Source organism: Sylvia atricapilla, chromosome 5, assembly GCF_009819655.1.
Source record: "Sylvia atricapilla isolate bSylAtr1 chromosome 5, bSylAtr1.pri, whole genome shotgun sequence".
Taxonomy (NCBI): Eukaryota; Metazoa; Chordata; class Aves; order Passeriformes; family Sylviidae; genus Sylvia; species Sylvia atricapilla.
In genome coordinates, this window is record NC_089144.1 from 66,647,272 (window position 1) to 66,671,337 (window position 24,066).

Here is a 24,066-nt window from a genome sequence, read left to right on the forward strand (position 1 = left end):
CTCCGTTTCTCCATTCAGCTCTGGTGCTCTTCAGCTGATGTTTATTCTCAGCTAGTCCCAGGCCTGGCACTCGGCTTCCTTGTTCCCAGTATCCATGGGAACATTCACATTGTTCCACGGCTCAAAACAGGGATTCAGTGTCCACCTTCACTTTAGAGATTCACTCCTCATCTGCTGCATGAGAGAATGCCCTGCCTTCCTACAGGACACAGAGTTTGAGAATAGGCTTTTCTACATTAATTCTGCATTCTTGTGTCCATCATCTAAGGGAAGAAACTCTTTCTTTGCCAAGATCTGAAAAGACGAGAGCTTTTTTTTTTCTTGAGCTTTTGGCTGGCAAAAGTAAAGCCAAAGAAGGCAGTTTCCTAGCCCCTCTGTGTCCTTCCCCTCTCAGAAATCTTGATGAGGAGAGACACACGCAGAACTCCTGCCTCTCCAGGCCCCACAACTGTTCAGTAACTCAGCACAGACACCAAGCCCTGGTCCTAAGTAGTTGGTTAAGCCTTCTTGAGGACCTGTGCCCGTCTCCAGGGTACTTCCTACACAGCAAGTCCAACAGAGTGGAGCAGCTCAGACTTTCCAAGGTTTGTATTCACTTGCTGTTTCTCAGCAGGGGTCACCACTTGCCTCATCTCCATTGACACCAGGGAGGTCCATAAATCAGCTGCACAGCGATAGCACAGCCCCCATGATGTTCATTATGCATCTCACTGCTGGAGGAAAGCACCACCTTTGGTGCCAAGTACATTAGGGAACATGTCTAGGTTTAAAAAGACTCCATGGGAGGGAATCACAGCATTTCTAAAGCTTGGCCACTTGCATCACCAAAGCTGAGCATGCTCCTCACCATGTCTCAGGCGGGCAATAACAAAAGTCCAAGGTGAACAAACAAAATGAACAGCTTTAAAACAACAAAGCTGTGCTGGGGTTTGTGTTCAATGTTTGTTGCCACAATCTGGCCCAGAGTCACCATCTCACATTTCCCTGCCAGAATGATGGAAATATAAATAGGGGCTATAAACCCAAAGTATTTCCAGCTTATACATCCAAAGGATAGAAATTATAGTCTCGTAGCAAGGAAAATGTTTGAGGGTAGTGAGGTAATGGGACCTGGTTACAGAGCTCATTTCTCTGAAAATCTTTAATACAGCATGGAAATTTTTCAATGTCCTTGATGTAACCTCTGTTAGCTTATAAAATAATCCCTCCTTTCAATGGAAAAGCCCCTTCCTTCAAGAATGAACTGCTGAGCTCCATTTTGGGAACCATTTCTTTCCAGCTGATGTTTCCAGATATTTTTGAATGGCTCCAAAGACAGAGTGTCAGCAAGGAATGAAATCTGGCTACTTGAAAGATAATCCATTGCCTGTTGGCTTACCTAGAAAGGGCCTCACTTTCCTCTGCATTAGCTGAGGGCTGCTGCTGTTGAACCAGAGGGGTCCAAGCTCCAGTCTTGCTAAATAACATTCTGGAAGTTGACGCCATAAGTCACAACAATATTTAAGGGGCTCTGCTCGTTTGATTAATTACATTTCCGTGCCTGCCCTTCACTTGTTGACTCACAGCCATAAGAGCCTGGGATGTGCTGCGTACGTAGTAAAGTGATTAAAGGGGGGATGTGTGTCAATGTATGGATGTGTACAAGAGCTTTTTGAAATCCCTTATGATCTTCCCACCCACTGGGCATTGCTTCAATGCCGAGCTCAATCGTCAGGAAACAAACTTGCTCCCTCATCTGCCTCGCACATTGCAGCAAGCCTGCCAAGTACGGCCGAGCTTTGAGAATGAAAAGAGAATCCCCCCACCAGTGAATTTATGACCCTTGGCTCTGCTTGTGGCTTGTTCCTTTGCATGCCTGAGTGACATGGAAACTGCAGAAAATCTGTTTGGCCTGTTTCTGTGCTCTCACACTTGCAGCTACGTTGGATTTTTCCCTTTTATTAATGACTAGGGGTTTTGTTGGGTTTGTTACTTTGCAATACACCATGAGAGGCCCAGAGGAGAGCAACATGTGTTAGCAAAAAAGAAAGGGGGAAGAAGGACGGAAAAGAAAACAAGGAGCGGTTGGAAGCCCTTTGGAAGCATTTGAAAGCAAACCACTGCTCTCCTCATCTCTCACAGGTCCTTCAAGCCAGATTTTGTCCTGATCCGCCAGCACGCCTACAGCATGGCGCTGGGGGAAGACTTCCGCAGCCTCATCATCGGCCTCCAGTACGGCGGCATTCCCACTGTCAACTCCCTCTACTCCATCTACAACTTCTGCAGCAAGCCCTGGGTGGTAAGTGATGCTCCAGCTTTGCTGCACGTTCAGCACTGCAAAGGAGGTCTGTGGTGCCACAAAGAATGCCAAAGCTTGCATTCCAGGGGTTTCAAAGGAGTTGGTCTCTTTGACTTAGAATCTAAACAACTTTAGGAATACAGGTAGGAAGTCTTGGGGAGGAGGGGGGTGAAACCTACCAGGACTACTTCTTTGTCAGCCTCTAGTAGTATCAAGGTGTTATTTCTTTGCCCTGAGCAGGATGTTTCCCTTGTCCCAGAATCTAAAGGATTGCCAGTAGCTGACAGTGCAGCAATACCTAGATTTTTTGTAAAGCATGGGAAGGACCCTCCTGGAGGACTGTCTCCCCTGGGAGGGATCCCACACTGGAGCAGGGGAAGACTCTGAGGAGTCCTCCCCCTGAAAACGAAGGAAGGAAGGATCAGTAGAGACGTGTGATGAACAGACCAAAACCACCATTCCCAATTCTCCTGCACCATGGGCTGAGAGGAGGTGGAGAAAAATCACTCTAGTACCATACCACTACACATGTAGAGTTTTTCAACAGTCCCAGAATGACATGCAATATTATCATAAAGTGTTGGTTCAATCAACCTGAAACACTGTCCCTTGCAAAGACTTAGGCTGAGTCAGCTCCTGATGAGGACAGGGCAGTGTTTTGATATTTTGCTCTGGAAGATCCCTTTACCCAGTCTTTAAATTTTGTCAAGTTCACATAAGAATCTCAGAAAGCCTTGAAAAATATTAACACTGGCTTTTCTCAGCCCCAAATCAAAGTATGTAATAATTCCCCAGACCATTGCTATGACCAGCTCCTAGGCAGCTGAAGCTGCAGAAGCAGGAGAGCTGGAGAGATTGGTTGGCCATGGCAGTACTTGCAGGAGAAAGTCAGATTCTGATACCATTTTGGAGTTGGCATGAGTTTTACAAGCAGTTTTGTCCAAAAATATCTTCTCTGATCACTGATGCTTCCAGAACAGAAATTTCCTTGCATTCTTCTAGGTTTAAAGCAGGAAACTATAGCTATACGGGTGTGAGAAGGAGATGAGACTTTCCAATATGATGCCATGAAAAACTTTTATATGCCCTTTCAGGAATTCCCTTACTCATTGCACAAATTGAGCTTCGGGTGAGATGGAATGTTTGTAGCAAATGATAACTATCTTGCTCATCACCTAATTAAGTGGGGTTTTATTGTTGTTTTTTCCCTTGGAATAAATATCCTAGTGGTCCACAGCGTGTTGCTTGGTAGCTCAAGTCCAAATAAGGTCTGTCGTGACTCAGACTTTCATTTCCATGATTGGGCAGTGTGGGATTTAAGTAATTTCTCACCAAAATGGTACCAGTGCAATAAACAGAATCTTTTCAGTTCTCATCCCTTTTACAACATTTGTTGGGTATGTTGAGACCAAAATGAAAGATCTTTTCTTTTCCAAAAATGTTGTCATGCAATAGTCAGGGTAGTGAGAACAATCTCACTTTGCCATCACTGTACAGGTGGTTCATATACATTTCACCTCAGTTTCCACCTGATTTTTCAGTTCCAGGCTAAGTTACACACCTTCACATTGTTTCTGACAGTTGGTGCTACAGACAAGTGCGTTGGCCCTGGTGGCCAGACAAAAAGCCTCCACATTTACACTGCCTTTTGCTGACAGTCATGTGGTCCATTCCATCTGATTTTGGGGTCGAGTCAGTCAGGGCTTAGTTGACACTTAGCAACTCCTGCCTTGTAATTATGTTTCTGGTGGTGTGAAGGGGCCTCAAGATGTGAAAGGCCTATTTTTAGGCATCTGAAAAAAAAACAAAAACAAAAAACAAAAAACAACAACAATAAAAAACAAACCAAACAAACTTAGTACATTAAAAAAAAAAAAAAAAAAAAAAGGCAGTGCTGGAAAGGCAGTGTGAGAGAGCTTGGCTCTGCCAGCAGCTTGGCTCTAGCTACTCTGGATCTGGTTGTGCCATGCTTTCCTCACAGGGAATACAGCTAGCACAGACAGCCTTCCCAGAGGATTCAAGGAAATCACTTGCAAACAATTTAAACAGAATGGTTTGCAGAATACCCCCTTTCCTTACTGCCCCTGCACACACATCACCCCCAAACCAGTGGTTGTAAGGCGCTCAGCAATCTAAAATTGCATTGAATGAGCAATGCTCAGATGGTATTTAAGCTCATGTAGAGATTGCAGTGGGGCATTTGCGGGCAAAAAGCTTCACTGGCAGCAGAATCCGAAAATTTTGTTTTTGTGATAGCTGGGAAGTAAGAGATAGGGACACTTGAGTGCACGTTCCACTTGGATTGCAAAACAGGCATCTTGAAATAAGGGATCTGCATAACAAAGATTACTGGAAATGTTTTGGATCTAGAAAACAGTTGAGATGCATGAAGAAATGAAATTAAAGACCCCTGGGAAATGTGCTTTTCACTCTCGTTTTTTATTTTCTCCAAAAATGGTTTCTTTTCATAGAAATGTTTATGATTTTGTGGAGGGGGATGAAATTGAGACTGTTTTTCCTTGGCAGTTTACAACCACGTTTTATTCTCAGCAGCTCTAATCACAGTCAGCTGAGTTTGGGTTTGAGTTTACTCAAACATGCAGGCCCATTTTAATGCCATTTGCCAGGTTTCCAGTTCCACAATACAAAAACTCCCCCAAAGATTAAAACAGGCACAGTTTGAACTAGATGTTTGTTTCTGAGAGAAAAGAAAAAGCTCTTCAGGGTGTCTCACACGCTGAGAGAAACATCTAAGAAATCTAAGTTTTAAGATGATCCCAGAACTACTGAGAAATAATACTACAAGCACACTAAACACAATGCTTCATCCACCAATTATAATTTCTGTGTTAGAATTATAAGTAGCAGTCCAAAATACAGTAGAAGAACTCTCAGAGTGGTACTCACACTGCATGCAGGAAATGGCTGTAACTGCAAAGCAACTTTTGCATCTGTAAGGCAGCAGAAAACATGAAATTTTCTGACAGTCACCTCCTGAGTCCAGAGACTCCTAGGCAAAGTGTTATTGACTGTCAAGGGATATAGACTGTCATCAGACTGTCCCTGATGACCTAGGCATTTTCAAAATATGTGGAAGTCCCAATGTCCTCTGAATGCATCTTTTTATTTCTCTGTAAAGACTCTCTGCATTGTAACTCTCGTCTCCAAACTGTCAGGCCAAGGCATTTCTCTTGCCTACGTGTTCCAGGTGCCTAAACCCAGGCTGTGCCACACTGCCTTGCCCCTTATGTTCTCTGTGGTCTGGATGCAATCTCACTAGAACTGGTGGAACAACAGGAAGCAAGAATTGCTGCCAGCATGCAGAAGGTGTGGTTTTATCTAGCAGAACTGCTGACAACGACGTTCCAATCCATCTGCACGGGGAGATGTTACTTGAGCTCTGTTATCAGGTAGCTCAGAGGCCGCTGCACCACGTAACGTGGGAGTTTCTTCGTCAACATCCTGTCCCTAACAACTGGTAAAAAAAAGAGAAAATGGGAAGGAACTGTCCCATGAGGAGCAATACCAAAGTCAGACCTTTTTGCAGGCTTGGCCCAGTGACGAGGCTCCCAGATGTCTGAATCTCTCATCTGAAACACTCGCTGTTTCAGCAACAGCCAAGAGCTGTATGCTTCGAAAGGAACAAGTCAGAACATTGTCTATCAGCTGCACAGTTGTTCCAGTTATTTTGTTTGAGCTGTTTTCCCAGGATGAATGTACATTGCCTCAACATCACGGTGCCCGTGGTTCACTAGGGCTGCGTGCACACACAGCAAGGGGCATGGGCTGTTCCAGCCAGTGTTTTTCCTTCTCTCCTTGTCTCTGGCTCATTGTGTTTAACTTTTAAGCCCTGTTTGCTTACCTTGCTAGTCAAAACAGGATTTTATTTTTCTTTTCTAGAATGTGCAGGGCTAGTACAAGTAGTTAGGAGAGGAAAGCTGTCCTCCTTCCACAACATCAATACCCTCCTTGCCAACAATAATTATTCTATATTGGGAGTTTTTCCCCTTATCTGCTGATGCCTGTGAGGGTGGTGGTGGTGGTGTTAGTGATGGGATATGCTGCCTCTTGATGTTTCCTGGATTTTCTTTAAATGCTGTGTTTTGAACAATGAGATTAGGAAAAGGATTCTTTGCATTCGACTGCAAATCTGCTGGCAGCTGCCCCTTCAGCATTTGGCCTGGCACACACTTTGCAGCCAAATTTTTTTGCACAGCAACTGCATGCCAAGATTTAACTCTCAAAGGGGTATTTCTTCTCCACCAGCAAATGAAGTTTCAGCTTCTCATGCAGCAATTCTTTTGCTTAGACTAGCCCAGTAACCAGAAGAGGAGCCATAACAGGGCTACTCAGCAGAAAACATCCTCAGTATCTCTCTCCATCTGCAATAAAACTTTGGTGTTGTGATTTGGTGCATTTACTGGCTCCAGCTGTTGCCCAGAAGTGCTCAGAACATGCAAGACTAAGCAGCTAATGCTATTGGGAAGAAAGGGAACTTGCTTTTCTTTCCCATCTTCCCTAGATGTCTGTTTCCTTCCCTTAATCTGTGTGTTACTTCCCTGAGGTGACACAACGATCCCCTTCAAGATTCATGCATCCCTACCTTTGATGGGCAACTTGAGAAACTCATGAAAAGGACTTAAAAATTTGTCCTTACTTGGCCCAGGGTGGAGATCTTTATTAATTAACTTGATTTTACCAAATTCAGGGGCACTTGGAAACTGAATTCAATACATAAACTACTTCGTGAATACAACTCAGTGGGGAACTCAGTGCTATCTACCAGCTCAGCAGGAACCAATCCCCAAACATTTCATTCTCTTACACGGCTGCCAGTCCAACCACTTCACCAGTGCCAGTTCAGCACTGTCTGTGGTAACAGGGCTGTGTCTAAGCTTCTCCTGAGATTCTGGGATATGCATCACCTCTCACTCTCTTTGGGATGTCAACCCTGCTTCAGGGACCTTTTCTGTTATGGCTATTAGGTTTCTCTCTTCTAGTTTTGATTTTTTTCTCTGGGTGATGAATGATGGATCAAACAGGGAGGCTGCAGACAACATACAGAACAGTCTGCTTGCTTCACAGATGGCTGAAGCAGAGCAGGAATTTGTTGGGATGTGTTACGCTTCTGTTTGGGTTCTGGAACCTGAAACAGAAATCAAAACTCAGTCCTACTGTGAGGAGCTTTGTGTCTGGTTGGGCAGAACCCTGCATGATAAAAGGGTTTATAATGGTAAAGTTCATGCTGATGGGCAGGGACAAAGACAAATGTTCCTCACTGTGTGTGAGATACTGGAGTGGTTGCTGTCCCCACTGATGTTCTGCTATCTAGATACCACCCTCACAGACTGGTGCCTCCCTCAGACCTCATGGTAGATGAGACAGGGACAGGCAGATGAACCACTCTCTCTCCTGTCATTCATGAAGGGCTGTTGGGGGGCCCCTGGTTCACAATAAATGTCAGATATGATTGACAGTGGGCTCCTACTCCCTTGGTCTGACATAAAATCCTCTAGTAATTACTCTCCCTTAGCAATTCTACTGTCCTCCACAAAGTCCCTTGCTTGGATTTGGCTGTGGGGAGGAGATCCAAGGGACACCTTTGGTTTATTTGGTCTCTGATGGGCCTGGAGGCACTGAATTTCCTGGCTCTATCCTCTACTAAGAAAGACTTCTCTCCCCAGCTGCATTTGAAATGCAAATCTTGTTCATAATAGATCAGGAAGTAAATGCAAACTGATTGCCCTCTGGCTGTTGAGTCCCGTTTATGTTCTTTTAGTCCAAGGTTTGTGTACATAGGCTGGCTTGGCCATGGAGAAATACAGCAGTTTCATATTTTCTTGCTGCTCTCAGGTCTAGAAAGCAAGGTGGGAAAGACATGATAATGTTTCTCTTACCTCCTTCACCACTATCAGAACATTTTGCAAACATTTGCCTGTTGCACAATAAGTCACTGACATCCGCTGTATCTGTTTTTTTGTTCCCCCTCCCTCGCCCCAAGTTCTCTCAGCTCATTAAAATCTTCAACTCACTGGGCCCTGAGAAGTTCCCCCTGGTGGAGCAAACATTCTTCCCAAGCCATAAGCAGATGGTGAGTAACTTTGCTTTCTTCTGATGCCACTGTGGATGGGGTGGAAACAACAGATGGAAGTTTGGCACAGGAAATGGTGGTGGGAATGCTGGGAAGAGTCTAAACTTCACTTGGAGAAAAATACTAGGTAAAAAGTGCTATGCAAAAGGAACTGCATGAGAACTTCTTTCCTTTCTTGCCCAGCCCTCCCCCAGGTCATGTAAGGACCCTGAAAAAATGTACGAAGTGGCTGAAAGGCTCAAAACTAAAGCAGAACTCTGTTGTAAAACACGTTCAACAAAAAGATCATCCCTTAGATCAAAGGATCATTCTAATCAGATAAAGTGGATTTTCCCTACTCCTGGAATTGTTTAAAATATGCTGACAATTTGGGACACGGGTCCTAAGAGATGTTTGTTTCACAGTGTTAGTTTGCTCGGTGTGTCACGTGCTCACCATCCAAGAAACGTTTATCAGCCTGAAGGTACTCAGGGTAACTTGGGGTTCTTAAAAGAGTTTGTTTCAGCTTCTCATGTTTTCTTTGCACAGTGCTCTGGGGTCTGGTCTTTCTGTCAACAGCTGAACACTCAGTGCCCTGTGTGGCTGCTGGGCACTGCTCCAAAATCTTAGGGCACCTTCCAAAGAAATCCGCGTAGGTGCCTTTAGTCCTGGAGAACATGGCAAAGAGAGGGGCTTTGTTTAAAGCTGGTCATGGCTCTTGTTTTCCCTGCGTTACCAGAAAGACTAGTCCTTTGTGAGTTTTTGCTCCCAACTTACATCCATGAATTAATGGCTCTTCCTACATGGCTGAGGCTTTGATGAAACCCTGTCTGAACCATGACCTCCTGTGTGACCACTGGCTGGCTGAGCTGATTTCCCAGGCTTGACTGTGAACCCAAGCAGCCTTGCCAGCCTGAACACGGGGGTTGCTGAAATGTCAGACTAAGGCTCAAAAATATTCAGACCCATCTTTCCTCACACACTCGTGTTGTGGCCAGCCACAACACAAAACAGAGTGTAGGTAGATGATCATCTAGTTTCTTGTGAAAAATCCCACAGCTGCCTGCTAGTTACTCAAGTATTTTGAAATGCCAGTCCTTCACCTCTTTGTTCCAATACTCTGCCCTCTACCTGTGCTGTGTAGACTGTGGCACTTCCGTGCTTCACAGGCACATCGTGGAGGTAAGTATAGCCATGAAGTTGTATTATAATTCAAGACATAAATAAATGGATAGTCCTTAAACAATGTGACAGTGTTTTTGCACATCTATAAGATTAATTAGTTGCGTACCTGCTGTATTTAATTCCTAATGATTTATGTTTTGTGACAAAAGTAATGCTTCATCACAGCTGTGACCTGGACCGCCATCTCAGGAATGGTAGTTTTGGAAGACTTGATAAAGATTATAATTGCAAATAAGTTAGCAGTTTTAGCACAATTTTTTTTTTTTTTTTTGTCTGGCTATCTGATTCTTGATTTCTCAAATGTAAAGGTATTTGGTACCAGCAAAGTAGTTTAGTTTAGCACTGATCTTAATTTCACTTATTTTCCACCTTTATAATTAATCACCTATTTGGAGATGCTATTACAAAAGGGTACAGGAAGCCTTTTAAACAGTAGATAATCTCATGAACACAAACACTACTGCTGACATGCAAGCCTAAGTAATCTGGTTTAAATCAGTCACTTTTCAACAATTTACAGAAGAGACAATCCACTTGAGCAAGTTCAGGCCAGCCCTTCACCTGGTGAGGGGGGATGGTTTGACTCATGGACTGAATCTACACAACTTATAAATATCTTTTCTGGGAGCATCTTCACAGCATCCTGGGCTGGTAGAGTTTGGGAGGTCAAGTGCTTACACCAAGCAAGCTGCATTGCAGCTATCACCAAACACCTGTGGAAGTTGCTTGCCCACTGTGCATCAGCTTCTCCATGTGCCAGACTGGAATATACTGATCCCCTTTTACCACTCTTTCTCTTCCCTCTCCTGGAGGCATTTCCAGGCTGTACCAGTGAGCACTCACAGTGAGCATCGTGGTCCTTTGATGGGTGACCGCCTCTCTCTGCAATGTGATACACTTTAGGCACTTAAGTTCTCACATAGGAGACCCTCATCCTTCTATATCTAAAATTTTCCAGAGTCTACTTTCTAAACCTTTGAATTAAACAGAGAACAGATTCAAAGATCTCTTTCCTTCTTTCATCTCTGTAGAGACTAGATTTTCCAAGAGTAAAAGGTTAGCTATAGGACGTTTCTAACAGTAGGTCCATTTTTGAGAGCGTTTTAACTTATCTGAAAATAATTTTTTTTTTTTTAAACTTCTTTCTCATGAGAAAAGGGCACTTTTAATCAGCCTTAAACAGAAAGCCTAAGGAGAGGACACAAGATTCTGGCATTTCACAGCAGAAAAGATGAACCTCTCTTCCCTTTGCCATGGGCACGCACATTTCAGACCTCAACCCCCTAATGATCAGTTTTCTGGAAATAAGAGCAATTTGGCACGTGTTCTTCCAAGGACCTACCAGTGCTACAGCCAGCCCTAATGACTGCCTTGCTCTGTACTGACCTCCTATGGCCAATTAACAACTGGGAGCCATTAACTTCAAAACGGATTTTTCGCCTCTTCTGGGCTTATGACCACAGGAACAATTCTTAGAGAGAACAACCTCTTAAAAAGTGGGAGGGATTCCTGAAGGGATCTTTGCCAAAGCACAGGAATTGCCAGAGGTGGAATATCTGCTTTGGGACCAATAAAAGTGTATCAGGAAGGGGAAGGAAATTAATAAATCCAGTCGCAAATCCATTTGTGTACATTTGAAGTCGACAGAAACTAATATAAGTGAAGCAGAGACAGAATGTCTGTGATAGAAATAAAACCACTTTACTGTTTAGAATAAAAGGACACTATAAAAAGTGAACATTATGCAACATTATCTTAAAAGACAATATACATTCACTGAATATAAAATTTATAAATAACATGGAGGAAAACTGTAAACAGTGCTAGAAAATTTAGCAACAAATACATTCCTTCTGGACAAGATTTTTCACATGGATTTGGGCCTCTCCCCAAGTTTCCATGACTATCAGGAACAGCAGAGTGGCTCTATGAAGGAAGGACAGTGCCAGAGAGAAGGAGGAGCCAGTATAAGCAAAACAGCAGCAAATGTTTAGTGGGTTTTCATGTTGTTTTTTTTCTCAAGACTGGTAGCCCCAAAAGTCACTTATAAAAAAGACAAAAACTTCTGTCTATTAGGGAATTGCAGTTCTCTAAATTCTGTTCTGTCCTTCTAAGCTATAAAGCACATTATAAGTGAGCAGTATTTTCAGAGACATCTGCAAGGATGGAAGTTTGTTCTCATGGAAGCCTTTATTTCCAACCGTCTTTACTGTAAAAAACACAACAGTATGTTTCCCATCGCTGTGAGGTAGCATTTCACTCTGACAAGTATGAATGGGATACAACGATAGATTTAGGTTTTAGAATAGTCCTACCTAAAGGGCCACATAACTCTTCAAAACATGGGAAATTTAGACTTAAAAATGGCTTTTTTTGCCCCATACAGGGGAGGTAAAAGCCTCCCACAAAAGGACTTTATTTAAGGGACTCTATGCACAGATCTCCTCCCACTCTACCCCGTCCATTTTAGAAAAGGCAAATAGAATCTAACCTTTCCCAAACCTTCAATATGTATTTTTGTCATTTTAAAGGGGAAAACACTCTCCAGCAAGTAAGGAAAAAAAATATGCATAAATAAGAAACTGAACAGCTTCAGTCTAGGAATTAGCTATACACTTTAAAAATATTTTAATAATGTTGGTGTGTCTAAAGCATGGTGGCAGAGAGTGGGTGTGTAATCCTAGACACATCCATTGGCAGGCAGAAGTGACTTAGCAAAGCAGAAGAAAGGAGAGCTGACAGGAAGGAAGAAGTCTTTTGAGTCTGATTTAGAGCCTTCAATCCACGTAATGGCTTCCACTTCAGGAGTGCCTTCAGGCAGGTCCTTAATGCAAGTACAAGCCCAAGAAATGCATGTCCCTGATAGCATGCACAGAAACAAAATAAAGAAGCTTCCCAAAAGAAATGTATTTTCACTGGATTCTTCCCCCTCCTTTCGGCTCCACACATTGAAGAGCCTTAACAACTGTTTCTTTACACAGCAAGGGCAAAGATTTGCCACCAAACCTCCGCCCCTGCCAGTCTAGCTGTCTGCATCTCAGAAATATTTTACCGTCTGCAAAACAAAGTGGGAATATGCTTCACTTTCTGGTAATGCATCTGCTGTTTTGTTGTTTACAAAGCACATAGCTACATTATATCCTACATAGGGACACAAGTCCTCATAGTATTAGAATGCAAATATTTTCACAATAATTTGAGTGCAATACTGTGATGTCTCAGCTAGCTAAATGAATCAGTGACAGGTAAAATACAAAGAGCTGCAGTTTAATGAAAATTCAAATCAACACTTTACTGCATCAAGGGGCATTTTTGTTCAGCCTTCCAAACCTGTGAGAAGTGGCTGCAGCTCAAAGAGATGCTGGCTTTGACAAGTCACCTTGAACTTGAGGGGGGCCACATCCTGCAATGCCGACTCCAAACAGTGCAAACACTTAGGGTGGCTCCATCCTGCCCTCAGTGACCGTCACAGATTTTGTCAGCCATGCACAACTTGAACAGAGATTGTTCCACTGGGCCCAAAGCCCAAACTCACCTTTTGCCAAAAGGAACAACTTTCTGAACCACCATCTGATCCTATGATGGGTGTCATGAAGCACCCTACTCTCCCTCTCATCTCCAACCCATAATTTAGGAGTAGTCACAGGGAAGAGGACTTCAGAGAAGTGTTCCAAGTCTAAATCACAGGAAAATCCAATAGACTTTCAATGTGTTTTGTGCTGCATTGCCACTCAGAGCTGCTGGGGAAAAAATACATGCAGCAGACCTAGGCATCTCGCATCTCTTACAGCAACTCAGTGAAAACGCCCTTTAAAGTTCATGCTAAAAATGAAGCTTTTTGCTGCAACAAGTAACCCAAGAAAATGGGGCTTTTCAGGGGGTGTACATCTGACAGAGCTCTGGTAGTACACAAGGAACTTAAAAACACATCAGGGCCCATCTCAGACACCCTTTTTTTTTTCCATTTGGCAAAGAGGTGCTAAAAAACTCTCCAGTAATTGAAGTCACTGACAGTAAAATGCTGTATTGCCCCAAGCTGGAATCACTGCAGCAACTTTTTCCTGCTGGTGGCAGCTCTGCTTTCTAAGTGGAATGAACAGAAGATATATGGAAACTTAAGATAAATAATCATAAGAATACAAAAATGAAGTTAAGCACAATCTTCTCCCTGCCCAAGCCCACCCCATCCGAAACTTAGTCACCCATTTTGTCAGCACCCCTTCTTCACCATCATTAAAACTTAAAATACTTTTATTTGATAAGAAAAATTATATTATAGTTTTCTTAATAATAATAAAAAAAACCAAAATAGAATGAAAAAAAAAAAACTTCTCCAGTCAACAGCAAAGCACAAAACAATAAGGCTTCTCCTTCTTCCACATGACTGCAGGACATGGTATGAGCACATGCACAGGTCTATGCTTAACAGTGCCTAGAGGGAAACACAGCACTTGACACAGAAGGAATCCTCTGGGCAGCTGAAAATTTTATGATCCCAGACAACACTTATTAGGAGACCACTTTTTCTTGCCTAGCCCACACACACATTTCCTTTCACCATATAAACAAATGCAGCTATTGTAGCTGCACGGGAGGAACCGTGGTGCAAGGAGTTACAGAGGAAACAATGACTGTAGCCACTACTGCAGATACACTGGAGCTCCAATATCTTCAAAACAACTCACCGACTCGGAATGTCAATATTTCTGTCTTTAAAACACAATCAAACCATTCTTTTGTTTATAACACCAAAAAAATTCCATGTCCTGTCAAAAATAGCTTATGTCATTATGCGTATATACATCTTAGTTCAGCAAAACACTATTTTGGCAATATTTTCTTTTTTTTTTTTCTTTAATAATAAGAGTTCTAGCAAGTCTCCCCTTTCCGTCTTGCACGTGATTGACTTACAGTTGTTTTGCATCTGTTTGGTTTAAGGTGTTCACAAGCTGGTTTTGCTGTTGAACCTAAGCTGCAAAAATTTCAGGGGCCAATGCTGCTCAAAACAGGATGGGACAGCCCTTCATATGCTCTGCTGTAGTTGCATTTACCTCCCTGAAAATAGCAGAAGGGGCTTTTGTTTTTGAAACAACAACAACAAGAATACAAAACACTCTCTTTTGTTCTGGGGAAAGCCAGAACTTCAGATGTGCTGTTGCGTTCACACCGTGACTGAATTAGCAAGGACAGTCAGTCAACAATGTTTTTACCAGATGATGTGGTCAGACACACCAGGTAAAGCCTCCCACTGCTAGAGTCAATCACATTGCCAACCTCTCCCATAGAGGAGGATTTCTTTTGGATGCCATTTTGTCCAGAGTTTAGGCTGGGTTTCTTTTCATTTTGCTTAGTTGGCCTGATTAATCTGATTAATGAAATCTTTTTCCCTTAAAATAGATTTTTCTATGTATTTTCAGCACTTAGTGCATGAGGAGGGGTGATGGGAAGCCAGCACATTGAAGAATACAGTGTCTAATTGGCATAGTTTTTAGATTTTTGCTTTCCTAAAAAAATAGAGATTATATTGCTACAGCTAATGATACATGTAAGAGAGCAAGAGCTCCAGCTTTTTTTTTTTTTATTTATTTATTTTCTCTTTTTTCCCTCCCATTTTTCCCTCTGGTGTGCAAAAGTAAGCTCCCAAATGTTGTCTGATCAAAATCAGTGGTATCAAAAAATGGAAAGGGTGATTACAAATTCAGTAAGGTAGCACAGACTTTTTTCTTTCCTTTTTTCTTTTCCTTTTCTAAGTGTTCGAAGTGCTAGAATTTGCATGAAAATAGGCACTAATTTCATTGTCATCATCACGATCTGGTAAGAGTTAGTGTCCAAAGGAAGATCAGCCACAAGTAAGGGAGAGGGGAGATAAGGAAAGGGAGAGCTGCTCAGGGATCTGTAGCATTGATTATCGTTTTGTCTGGAGGTGCCCATCCTCTATACCAGCTGCAGTAGCCTTCCGCCCTCTGGATGCAGGCATAGTGCTTTGCTTGATATCCCAAGTGGCCGAAGTTGGAGAGCATGTCTGTCCAAATGCACTCATTCTTGGAGGTGGCAAAGCAGGGCAAATAGTAGCAGGGCCTAATCTGCAATTGGAAAGAGAAATCAGGTAAGGCTACATGTGAAAACAACATTATATAAAATGTCTTTTTAACAGAGACAAGTGATTCAAAATTCCACTACCTCAAACCTTGCTTGCTAATCCAAAATTCAGCCTCAGTTCTGTAAGCACGTAAGCATGTGCTTAGCTTCACAGACACAGCTAATTCCACAGTGAAAAGGGCTTTTCAGGTGTAGAAAAGTTGAGCTTATGTCTGTGTTTTTGCAGACTTGACACCATGTGCAAAAGCCTTAGTTCCAGTGCCAGGCCGTGGGGTTTTAAGTACTCATAATGTTTACACAGGAAAAAAGCTGGACATATCTTGCCAAGCCTTTGGTACCTGATTTCATTCACCTGCAAATGATTCTGCATAGATTCTGAAAGTCTTCCCCAATCCCAATTAACTCCAACAGGTTATTAAATGCATAGACTCTGCATTTGATTGTCTCTTCAGTGGTCTCAACACTAAAAATGAACTTTAGATCTCTGTAAAAATTGTCCTCCATTTCTCTTCCTGGCCGTTCTCTGGCCCCACTGAGTATTAGCAGCCAGGAGAAACAGAGTTCTTGGGGTGGAATGTCTGAATGGCCCCTCAGAGACACACATACCTTGCAGCCACAGCCCAGGTGATAGCGGTGGTTCAGTCCTTTGCGCTGGGACAGAGTCAGCCGGTCCCATTTCTCATACCAGTTGCACAGGCCAGTGTAAACCTTCCCCTCATACACCCGGCCTTGAAAACAGACACACGGTCACAAGTTAGCACTTCTCAGCTCAAGCGCTTCTCTTGTTTCCTGACATTGTTAATGCTCTCAGTATGTTTGGCTTCAGCCACTGCTCAGCAAATGCTTTCTTTTTATTAACTGGTTCTGGATTCTCTGGCTAGCAAGATAACAGCACTCCTGAAAGTCAGGAGTGTTGTGGCAGCTGAGAGCACCACCAGCAACATGCAGGTTAGTAATGCTGTCCAGCTCCACTTAACAACAGAGCAAATGAACTGACAGCTTCCCTAGAAACAAGAGTTGGCAACTGCCACACGTCCATCCCCCTGCATCCCCCCATTGCAGCAGCCTGCATTTCTCCAGCTCATTCCAAAAACGACCTTCCATTTCTGACACAGACCAGTAGCACCCAGTTCCCTGTGACAGACATCCCAGCTCAGGTATAAATTGAGAGCCATGAACTGTCATATGACATACTTGTCACAGCATGCCTGGGTATAAGATACACTTTAGGAAAGAGAGGGAAATCTAGAGAGTGACGTGACTCTCAGAGTCACTCAGAGTAGACAACTGAACAGAATATTGTTGGCCATCTTAGGAAATTGTGTACAGAGCTGTATACACCACCAGCTGTGTCCTTAGCAGGTGTATGTATGAAACAGAAGAGGTTTTGTTTATGGAGAAGTACAAGGGCCTTTACCTGTAATCAGATACTGGTACTTGTTGACCTCCAGCTTGACTCCACAAAGACTCTCAGAGGCTTCTGTGTAGATGTACTGAACATGTGGCATTATCTGGAAGCCTCTGTACATCTAGAGAAAGAAAAAAATGCTTTCAGTAACCTTGAGACGACAAATTTCACTTGAGGTTCTTTACAATCTACATTCCTAGCTTGTGGTGGTAAGCAATAAATTTTCTGGTTTATACAAGAGTGAAGGAATAATGACACTGGCTGGACTCATGGAAGTCTCTCTACCAGATCTGCTGATAAAGCAGAAAAACCACCTGCTAGCAAGCCATTGCAATTCAGCACAGGGACCAGTTTTTCCCATTCATATTAGTTCCAGTGGCACTGACTGAACAAAGTGCCAGTGCTGAAGGCTCTGCCAACATCCTGAAATTTTTTTCCCCTTATAAAGGTCATAATTAGGGAGAAATAAAATTAGTTCAAGCTTGGAATCTTTCTCCTCTATGTGATTTCAACAATTTCTTCCAAACTAAGGGTTTTTTCTTTTAAACAATTACCCTATTTTCCAGTTTTGCTGCTGTAAGAGTTTCAAACCTTTGGCGCTTGATCTAAGTCATCAAGGCAGACACCTCCTTCTCCAAGGCGTAGAACACACAACTTCTGCTGACCTCAGCAAGGATTTAATGTTTCTCTAACTCAATTAATGCAGACATTGAATTCTACACCATCTTCTAAAATTAGCCCCGTACTGATGGGCGCCATAAAGAAAATATCATGTATACATAATTCCTCTACACTCATAATCTTTCTTCCAGTTTAATCGAAACATGAGCCCACACATACACTGGCAGTTGGATTCAGTCAGAAATTAGCACATGTCCCCATCTGACCTGGCCTTACTGCTGCAATTTAGAGGAACTCATGCCCACCTGTTAGCAACATAACGAAGTCTTTGCATAGCAATGAAACAACCACTACATGTGTACATTGGACTATTAAATATATCCTATTTTTGAAACACAGAGGATTGTTTTCCTAAGAATTTAATCTTTAAAATTTGTTTGTCTTTTCAAAGCATTCAGTCACACTTTTTTCCCTGCCAACTCCAAGAATGGCCAATATTAAGAAGTTAAAGAACAATACAAGTCAGAGAGAATCAGTTTTCTGGCATTTCCCAGCCTATCCTTTTCTCTCTCATCCTTACTGATACACAGCACATTCACATTCAGTTCAGTAGTAAATATTAATTATTTAGGCAAAAGAGGACCAAACAATCCCAAAGCTATAGATCCTTGCTGCTGTGTCACCTAAGCTGTAGTATTCTCCTCTAGGCTGCATTCTATTCCTTGAAGTCCCTGACTACCCCAGGGTTCACCATTCCCCCACCTCGTTTAAAAACAACAAATATTTTTCTTTCTGAAAGAACATCTGTTAATTTAACAGACTTTATGCTAGGCCCAAAAAACTTAATATAAAATCATAAAAAGTTATGATTAATTCTGCTATGCTGAGGGGCAAAATTATCTTTGGAGCATCTATGGAATGTCAGCCAGGTGAGATTTTATTCTCCTTACATAGATTCCCCTAGTCAGTATGGCCTTGTACCAGTGTCACAACTCAGTAACAGCACTGCTGGGTACAGTAAAACACAGGCTAAAGAGTTTGCATTTTCCAGCCTTTCTTCTATACCCAGCTAATATGCAAGGAAAGTATTTTTTTCAATTAATTCTACTGCATCAACAAAAACTCACAGATCATGCTTGAAATATGACATTGTATCTGTAAGTGGCGAATGGAGATGGAAGAAGTGAACTTTACCTAATCTCTGCTTTATCTCTGCAATTTTCTTGGTATCAGATGACCTACTCAGATTTTCCAATCCAGTCAACATAGCTGAAGATCTAGATTCTGGCACAAGCATCCTGTCTGTCCTTGGATGAGTTATTTAGCCCTCAGTACACTTTTATTTCTTGCCTCCCAAGGGAACTGTGAGGAAAGGCACATAGAATAAACGTCACGTGTCCAGACCCCTTTCTAGTGGGTGTCACACCAAGAAGCTCAGATAACAGTATCTCAGCAGATAAAACCAGCTAAGATAACAGCTAGGACTGCCCAGTCCCTCCAGGCAGTCCATTATCAACACTGCAGAGAGCTGCACACTGTGCATGACAGTGCAAGGGATCTGTCACTCACAGTGCTGAGCTCCCAGTCGTGTTGGGCTAATTAAGTATCTCTGTTATAAGGTCTGCTGTGGGCAGGCACACTTGGAGCCCTTTCTTCTCTTGTCCACAGGACTATAAGCTACACTGATCATTCCCTGGGAAGCTGCTCAGGTCCCTCCTTCAGGACTCTTAGAGTCATCGCTTTTCGCATCTTCCGAGGCATCACGCCCAACACAAGTGCCTAGGAAGTAGCCAGTGATGCTGAACTGGAGCTTGTTTTTCAGCACCTGGATCTAATTTCCTGTCCACATTACCATCAGGGCCACCACTGTCAAGGCTGCTAAAGAATGCATGCTTAGCCTCCCAAAATGCACTTGCACTCAGCCCTCAGTGACTGCCATGCTGACTGAACCCATGCTGGGGCAGACAGGGCCTCCCACACCCTCTGACGACTGAACAAAATTCACCAGGAGGGCCTCGGTTCTCAGGGAAGGAAATAGAAAGTTTGGCAAGGGGGAATCTTCTACAGATGCCCACTGTTAAAACAAATAAACCAATACCTTGAGCATTATTTTTGGGTATGCAAAGTATCTTGGAAGTGCTGTTAGATCAGTCAGGAGAAACCCACCCATAAAGCTAGCCTCTCTCCTAACTGCTACCCTCAGAGTTCTCCTGTCCCCACAAATGGGTAGTTTTGGAAGCATAACAGGGAATAAAGTATCAGCAAGCATGACATGGTGATGTCTGCTAGTGCTGCTCTATTTCCATCTGTGCCAGCATTCCCCTTAGCAGCCCCCATACTGCCTCAGAAATGCACAGGCAAATCCTGTGGTGGTTCCTGCTGCTTAAACGACTTTACCCTGTAAAGCTGTTCATAACTATTCCTCCCCCTATCCCTCCCACTTGAGGCTCCACCAGATAGCAAGAGCTGGGAATCACACCTTGCCTAACCTTCAGCTACCTAAAATACAGGCAATTCACAGGAATTAGGCATCCTCTTTAGTCAAATGCCAAGAACAAATTCCTCCAGAACAACTCAGCCCATCCTAAAATAGCTGCCTACAACTTGTGGGCTGAATTACACTTTGGCGGCTCCTCTCTCTACTCATTGACAATCAAGAGAGCAGGAAAGACTCAACACCTCATTTTAGTCTGTCTAAAATTAAACTAAATTAATCCTACCCCACTTCTTTCCTCTTGGGACTATCACATTTCCCCCCAAAGACTCATTTTACAGATAAGCAACAAACCAGGGAAATTCTCCTTGCTTCTGGCAGCCTGTGCAGGGTGCTGCCACGGTCAACCACGACTGTTTGTACTCATGGAGGAGAAATATCTTATCTACTTGTTTTCTTTGCAGTTTCCTGAAATAGGCTTGGGCCATTCTCAGAATGCAGTGCAAGACCACAGAACATATAGAGGTTAGATCAGTCTGGCGCAGATTTATGACATATGATCTCAAAGTATTCTTATATTATTTCAGAAAGCAGTGGGGAGAGGCAGAGGCTGCTTGGAAAAGCACAGGGCCTCTTCAGACAACAAACCTGAACTCTAGAAAGCCTGGCACTGTTCTGTCCCTGTGGGCTGACCTTGTGCTCCAGTCCAGGCCCCAAGCTGGCTTAGTTGAGAAATGCAGCAACAAGCTCAAGAATGTTAGAAAGATCAAGAATCTAACCAGGCAAACCCAAGGAGCTGTGAAAGAACTGTGGAGATGGTTTATTGCCCTTTACAGTTTTCAATGTTGACCAACTGGCTGGTTTATTTTTCACCTGCAGCTGCAGAAGGGTTTATGCAGACCGACATGTTAGTTTTATCTTCAGAGTTGCTCCCATGCAGCTGTGCAAAGCCATAGGCCTCCTTAGTTCTCTTTTCAGCAGGAGCACAGTCAGCTTTCATTGGAGCAAACAAGGGAGAAATTTGCTGTGTCACTCTGAACTCCCCCACTGTATGGATCTAAATCCCTCTTTATACTGAAGTCCCTAAGGTCAGCAGAAAGACAGCAGGGTTTCCAAAGAAGACCTCGGTTGGTTTGTTTGTTCATGAAGAACTATGTCCTCCGGACATTCCAGTCCTGCTGAGCACTTTGCTTCAGGTTCCTTCTTGCCAAAGGTCTCACTTAAATGTCCAGTGCAACATCCCACCAGCCCACCATCTAGGCAGCAGACATAAGGGCAGTTTAGCCAACACACGATTTCCTCTTTAAAATCCCTCTTGCTTTTGTTGGACACATAGGTTTCTGAAAAAATACTGTGGAAATGCTCCTGCAGAAAGGCCCTGTGCTGCAGAATAACCCAATGAAAACAGCCAGGACAGGCTCAGGTGTCTTAGAAGAGGGGCAGTGTTCTGAGTGGAAAAGGGTAGTAGTTCATTTTGGGGACTACCATTGTTCTAGATCACTGTTCCTAGTCACATGTTAGACAGAAGCACCAAACTCTTGGCACTGAGAAGGAGGAAAAGTAGTGGTACTGGACAGACCAGGATGAAATCAGAAGGAGAAGCTGATGAAGACACTGCAGCATGTGGACACTGAGTAGTTTTGTGAAGCAGGGTACGCTTGCTGAGCTGCAGAGTGACAAAACTGGAGAAGAACAGCACAGAGTGCTGCAAGCCTGACGAACCCAATAGCAGCCATAAAAAAAAAAAAAAAAAAAGTAGCAGTGTTGTCTCATTATTGCCAATACAGTCAGCTGTTTGGTTTTTTTTTTATATAAATATGTATTTCTTTTGGAATTTTGCAGATAAATTTTTAAGGTTAAGGAAGTCAACAAGCCCAGCACCTCACGCCCTCTTATTCAAAGTGCAGGCATTCCACTCTTGTGGAAGAGCCATGCCAGGACCAGATTTGGCTATGTGCATGGTTTTGTGACAGCTTATGAAACAGGCTTTGCGTCTCCTCCTCCCTGCTTTTGTGCTTAGCTATAAACTGCCTTATAAAGAGAGTTACTGTAACAAGGCAGGCAAGTGACTGCTTTTTTCTGAACCTTTACTTTGTCTAATATGTTTCAGATTTCTGCAGTCTCTGCCAAGCTTTTCCATTCCTTTTTATTTTTTTTTTCTTTCCCTAAAGACATAAACCAGTCTTATGACTGGAATGGCATGGCCAAGAAAAACAATCGAGGGCTGATTTTGAGCATTACATAACAAGGGGGCAGTTTAAGAAAAAAAACCCAAGTCCAAAGCAGCAGGTTGAGTGCAGTTTGTGCAGCAAAGAATTAAAGCTCTGAAGAAAGAAACTAAAGAAATCAAGCAACTGGTGTAGTTCTACCTCTTTTCATCTCTGAATCAATACTTCACAGCTCTTCTAAGCCGACCATATTTAAAAGCCACAATGCTCTATTTAGCTTTATATAAAGAATCACTATATGATTTTCATTTGTTTTGTACATGGAAAAAATGCCGTAATCCCAAACTCTAGTCACAAAGAAAGCACGGAAAGAAGAGAAAGGAGCACTCTCCCAAGGCTGGCAGACCCTCTACCATAATTTCCTTCTCCAATTTAATGAAAATGCTGCATGGAAAAGCTGGCATTTCCAGGCTAATGCTGTGCACGTTGAACACAAAACACATCTTCAGTACATAGAGAAGACCATCTGGTATCTTTTACTACAAGAAATCTTAAAATAATGGAAGAATTCAGGTATTCAGCAATGTATGTCAGGAATGATCGCTTCCTGCTCCTTTCCCCTCTTCAGATAAATTTCGACCAGTTGCTGGTTTCCTTCCATTCTGTATGGCCAGTATAAAAAGTGGAGGTGCTGTTAAGTACGTCATTAACATGTTTAAGTATTAATTAAGTATGTTTAACATGTTAAGTATTAATTAACATGTAATAACAATAATTTTTGTTATTACATGTTAATTAGATTCCTTACCATATCTACTAGCCTGTGGGAAATGTCTGCAAACATACCTTCATCTGCTTGACCGTGTATCGCATCGTTCCGAAAGGTCCATCTTTCATGAGCTTCTTTCCTACCACTTTAGCTCGGATCACTGTCATAAGAGAGGAAAACATACAGCAAATTATAGACAACTTTACACAACGTTTATGCTATACCTTCCACTTAAAAAAAAAAACTACAAAATTGTTTAGATAAATTATCGTGTAAAATAAACAAAACTCTCAATTTATTCTAAATCTCACACACAGTGAAGACATGTAAAACAGGATGGCAAAGCAGGTGTTTATTTAGAGGAAATCTGGCTCTGTGTGAAGAATAAGAACAAGTATTATTTGTGGTTAAGTCTCACTGAAATCTGCAGAACAGACTGTAGCTGGGACCAAGACAGATTAAATTCTTTGCAACAAACCAAGTTTGTGAGGTCTTAACTCTCAACATACAAGCTGATGTTCAACAGGATACTACTTTTAAATTGTTCTTTGTGTGCCCAATGCAGCTTCTGTTTCCCAATAAACATAACCCAGTACAGACCACTAGAATATCCCATATCTGGGATTTCATTACAACTGCCACCTTCGAGGTACCACAAAACTAACAAATGCTCCCTTGAACAAACAACTACTGTGCAAAACCGGATTATTCAGCAACCATCAAGCGCCCAGTGAAAGCTGCAGGCCAGCCAGAAGTCACCTAGAAGACAAGCTAAAGCTGACCCATCAGATCTTATGTACACTGCACTGCATTTCCTCCAGGACACCGAGGGGCAGCGTGTGCTCTATGGCACAGGTACCACCACTGTACCACAGATGCATCACAGCATTGTCAACTGAGCCCAAGCCACCACAGATAAGGATTTTGAGGTCCCATAGATAAGGATTTCTTTTTGATCCAGTGGGAAGTTTACAGTCCATGCTTAATGAAGGGTTCTCTTGTTCAGCCATTTTTGGGGCATTCCACACATACAC

General features: G+C 42.7%; 2 protein-coding genes across 2 annotated transcripts in view; one reads left to right on the forward strand and one right to left on the reverse strand.

Moving 5' to 3' along the window:
• LOC136361771 (synapsin-3-like) overlaps positions 1–24,066 on the forward strand; it is a 169,515-nt gene that overhangs the window by 33,773 nt on the left and 111,676 nt on the right. Inside the window, exons 4-5 of the mRNA XM_066319910.1 lie at positions 2,122–2,278; positions 8,280–8,369. Coding sequence (XP_066176007.1) covers positions 2,122–2,278; positions 8,280–8,369 — 247 coding nt within the window. The remainder of the gene's footprint in view (positions 1–2,121; positions 2,279–8,279; positions 8,370–24,066) is intronic.
• The window catches only part of TIMP3 (TIMP metallopeptidase inhibitor 3), a 37,304-nt gene continuing 24,447 nt past the window's right edge, over positions 11,210–24,066 (reverse strand). Inside the window, exons 2-5 of the mRNA XM_066319913.1 lie at positions 23,110–23,192; positions 17,050–17,161; positions 16,239–16,360; positions 11,210–15,616 (exon numbers count right to left, since the gene is read on the reverse strand). Coding sequence (XP_066176010.1) covers positions 15,419–15,616; positions 16,239–16,360; positions 17,050–17,161; positions 23,110–23,192 — 515 coding nt within the window. The 3' untranslated portion in view covers positions 11,210–15,418. The remainder of the gene's footprint in view (positions 15,617–16,238; positions 16,361–17,049; positions 17,162–23,109; positions 23,193–24,066) is intronic.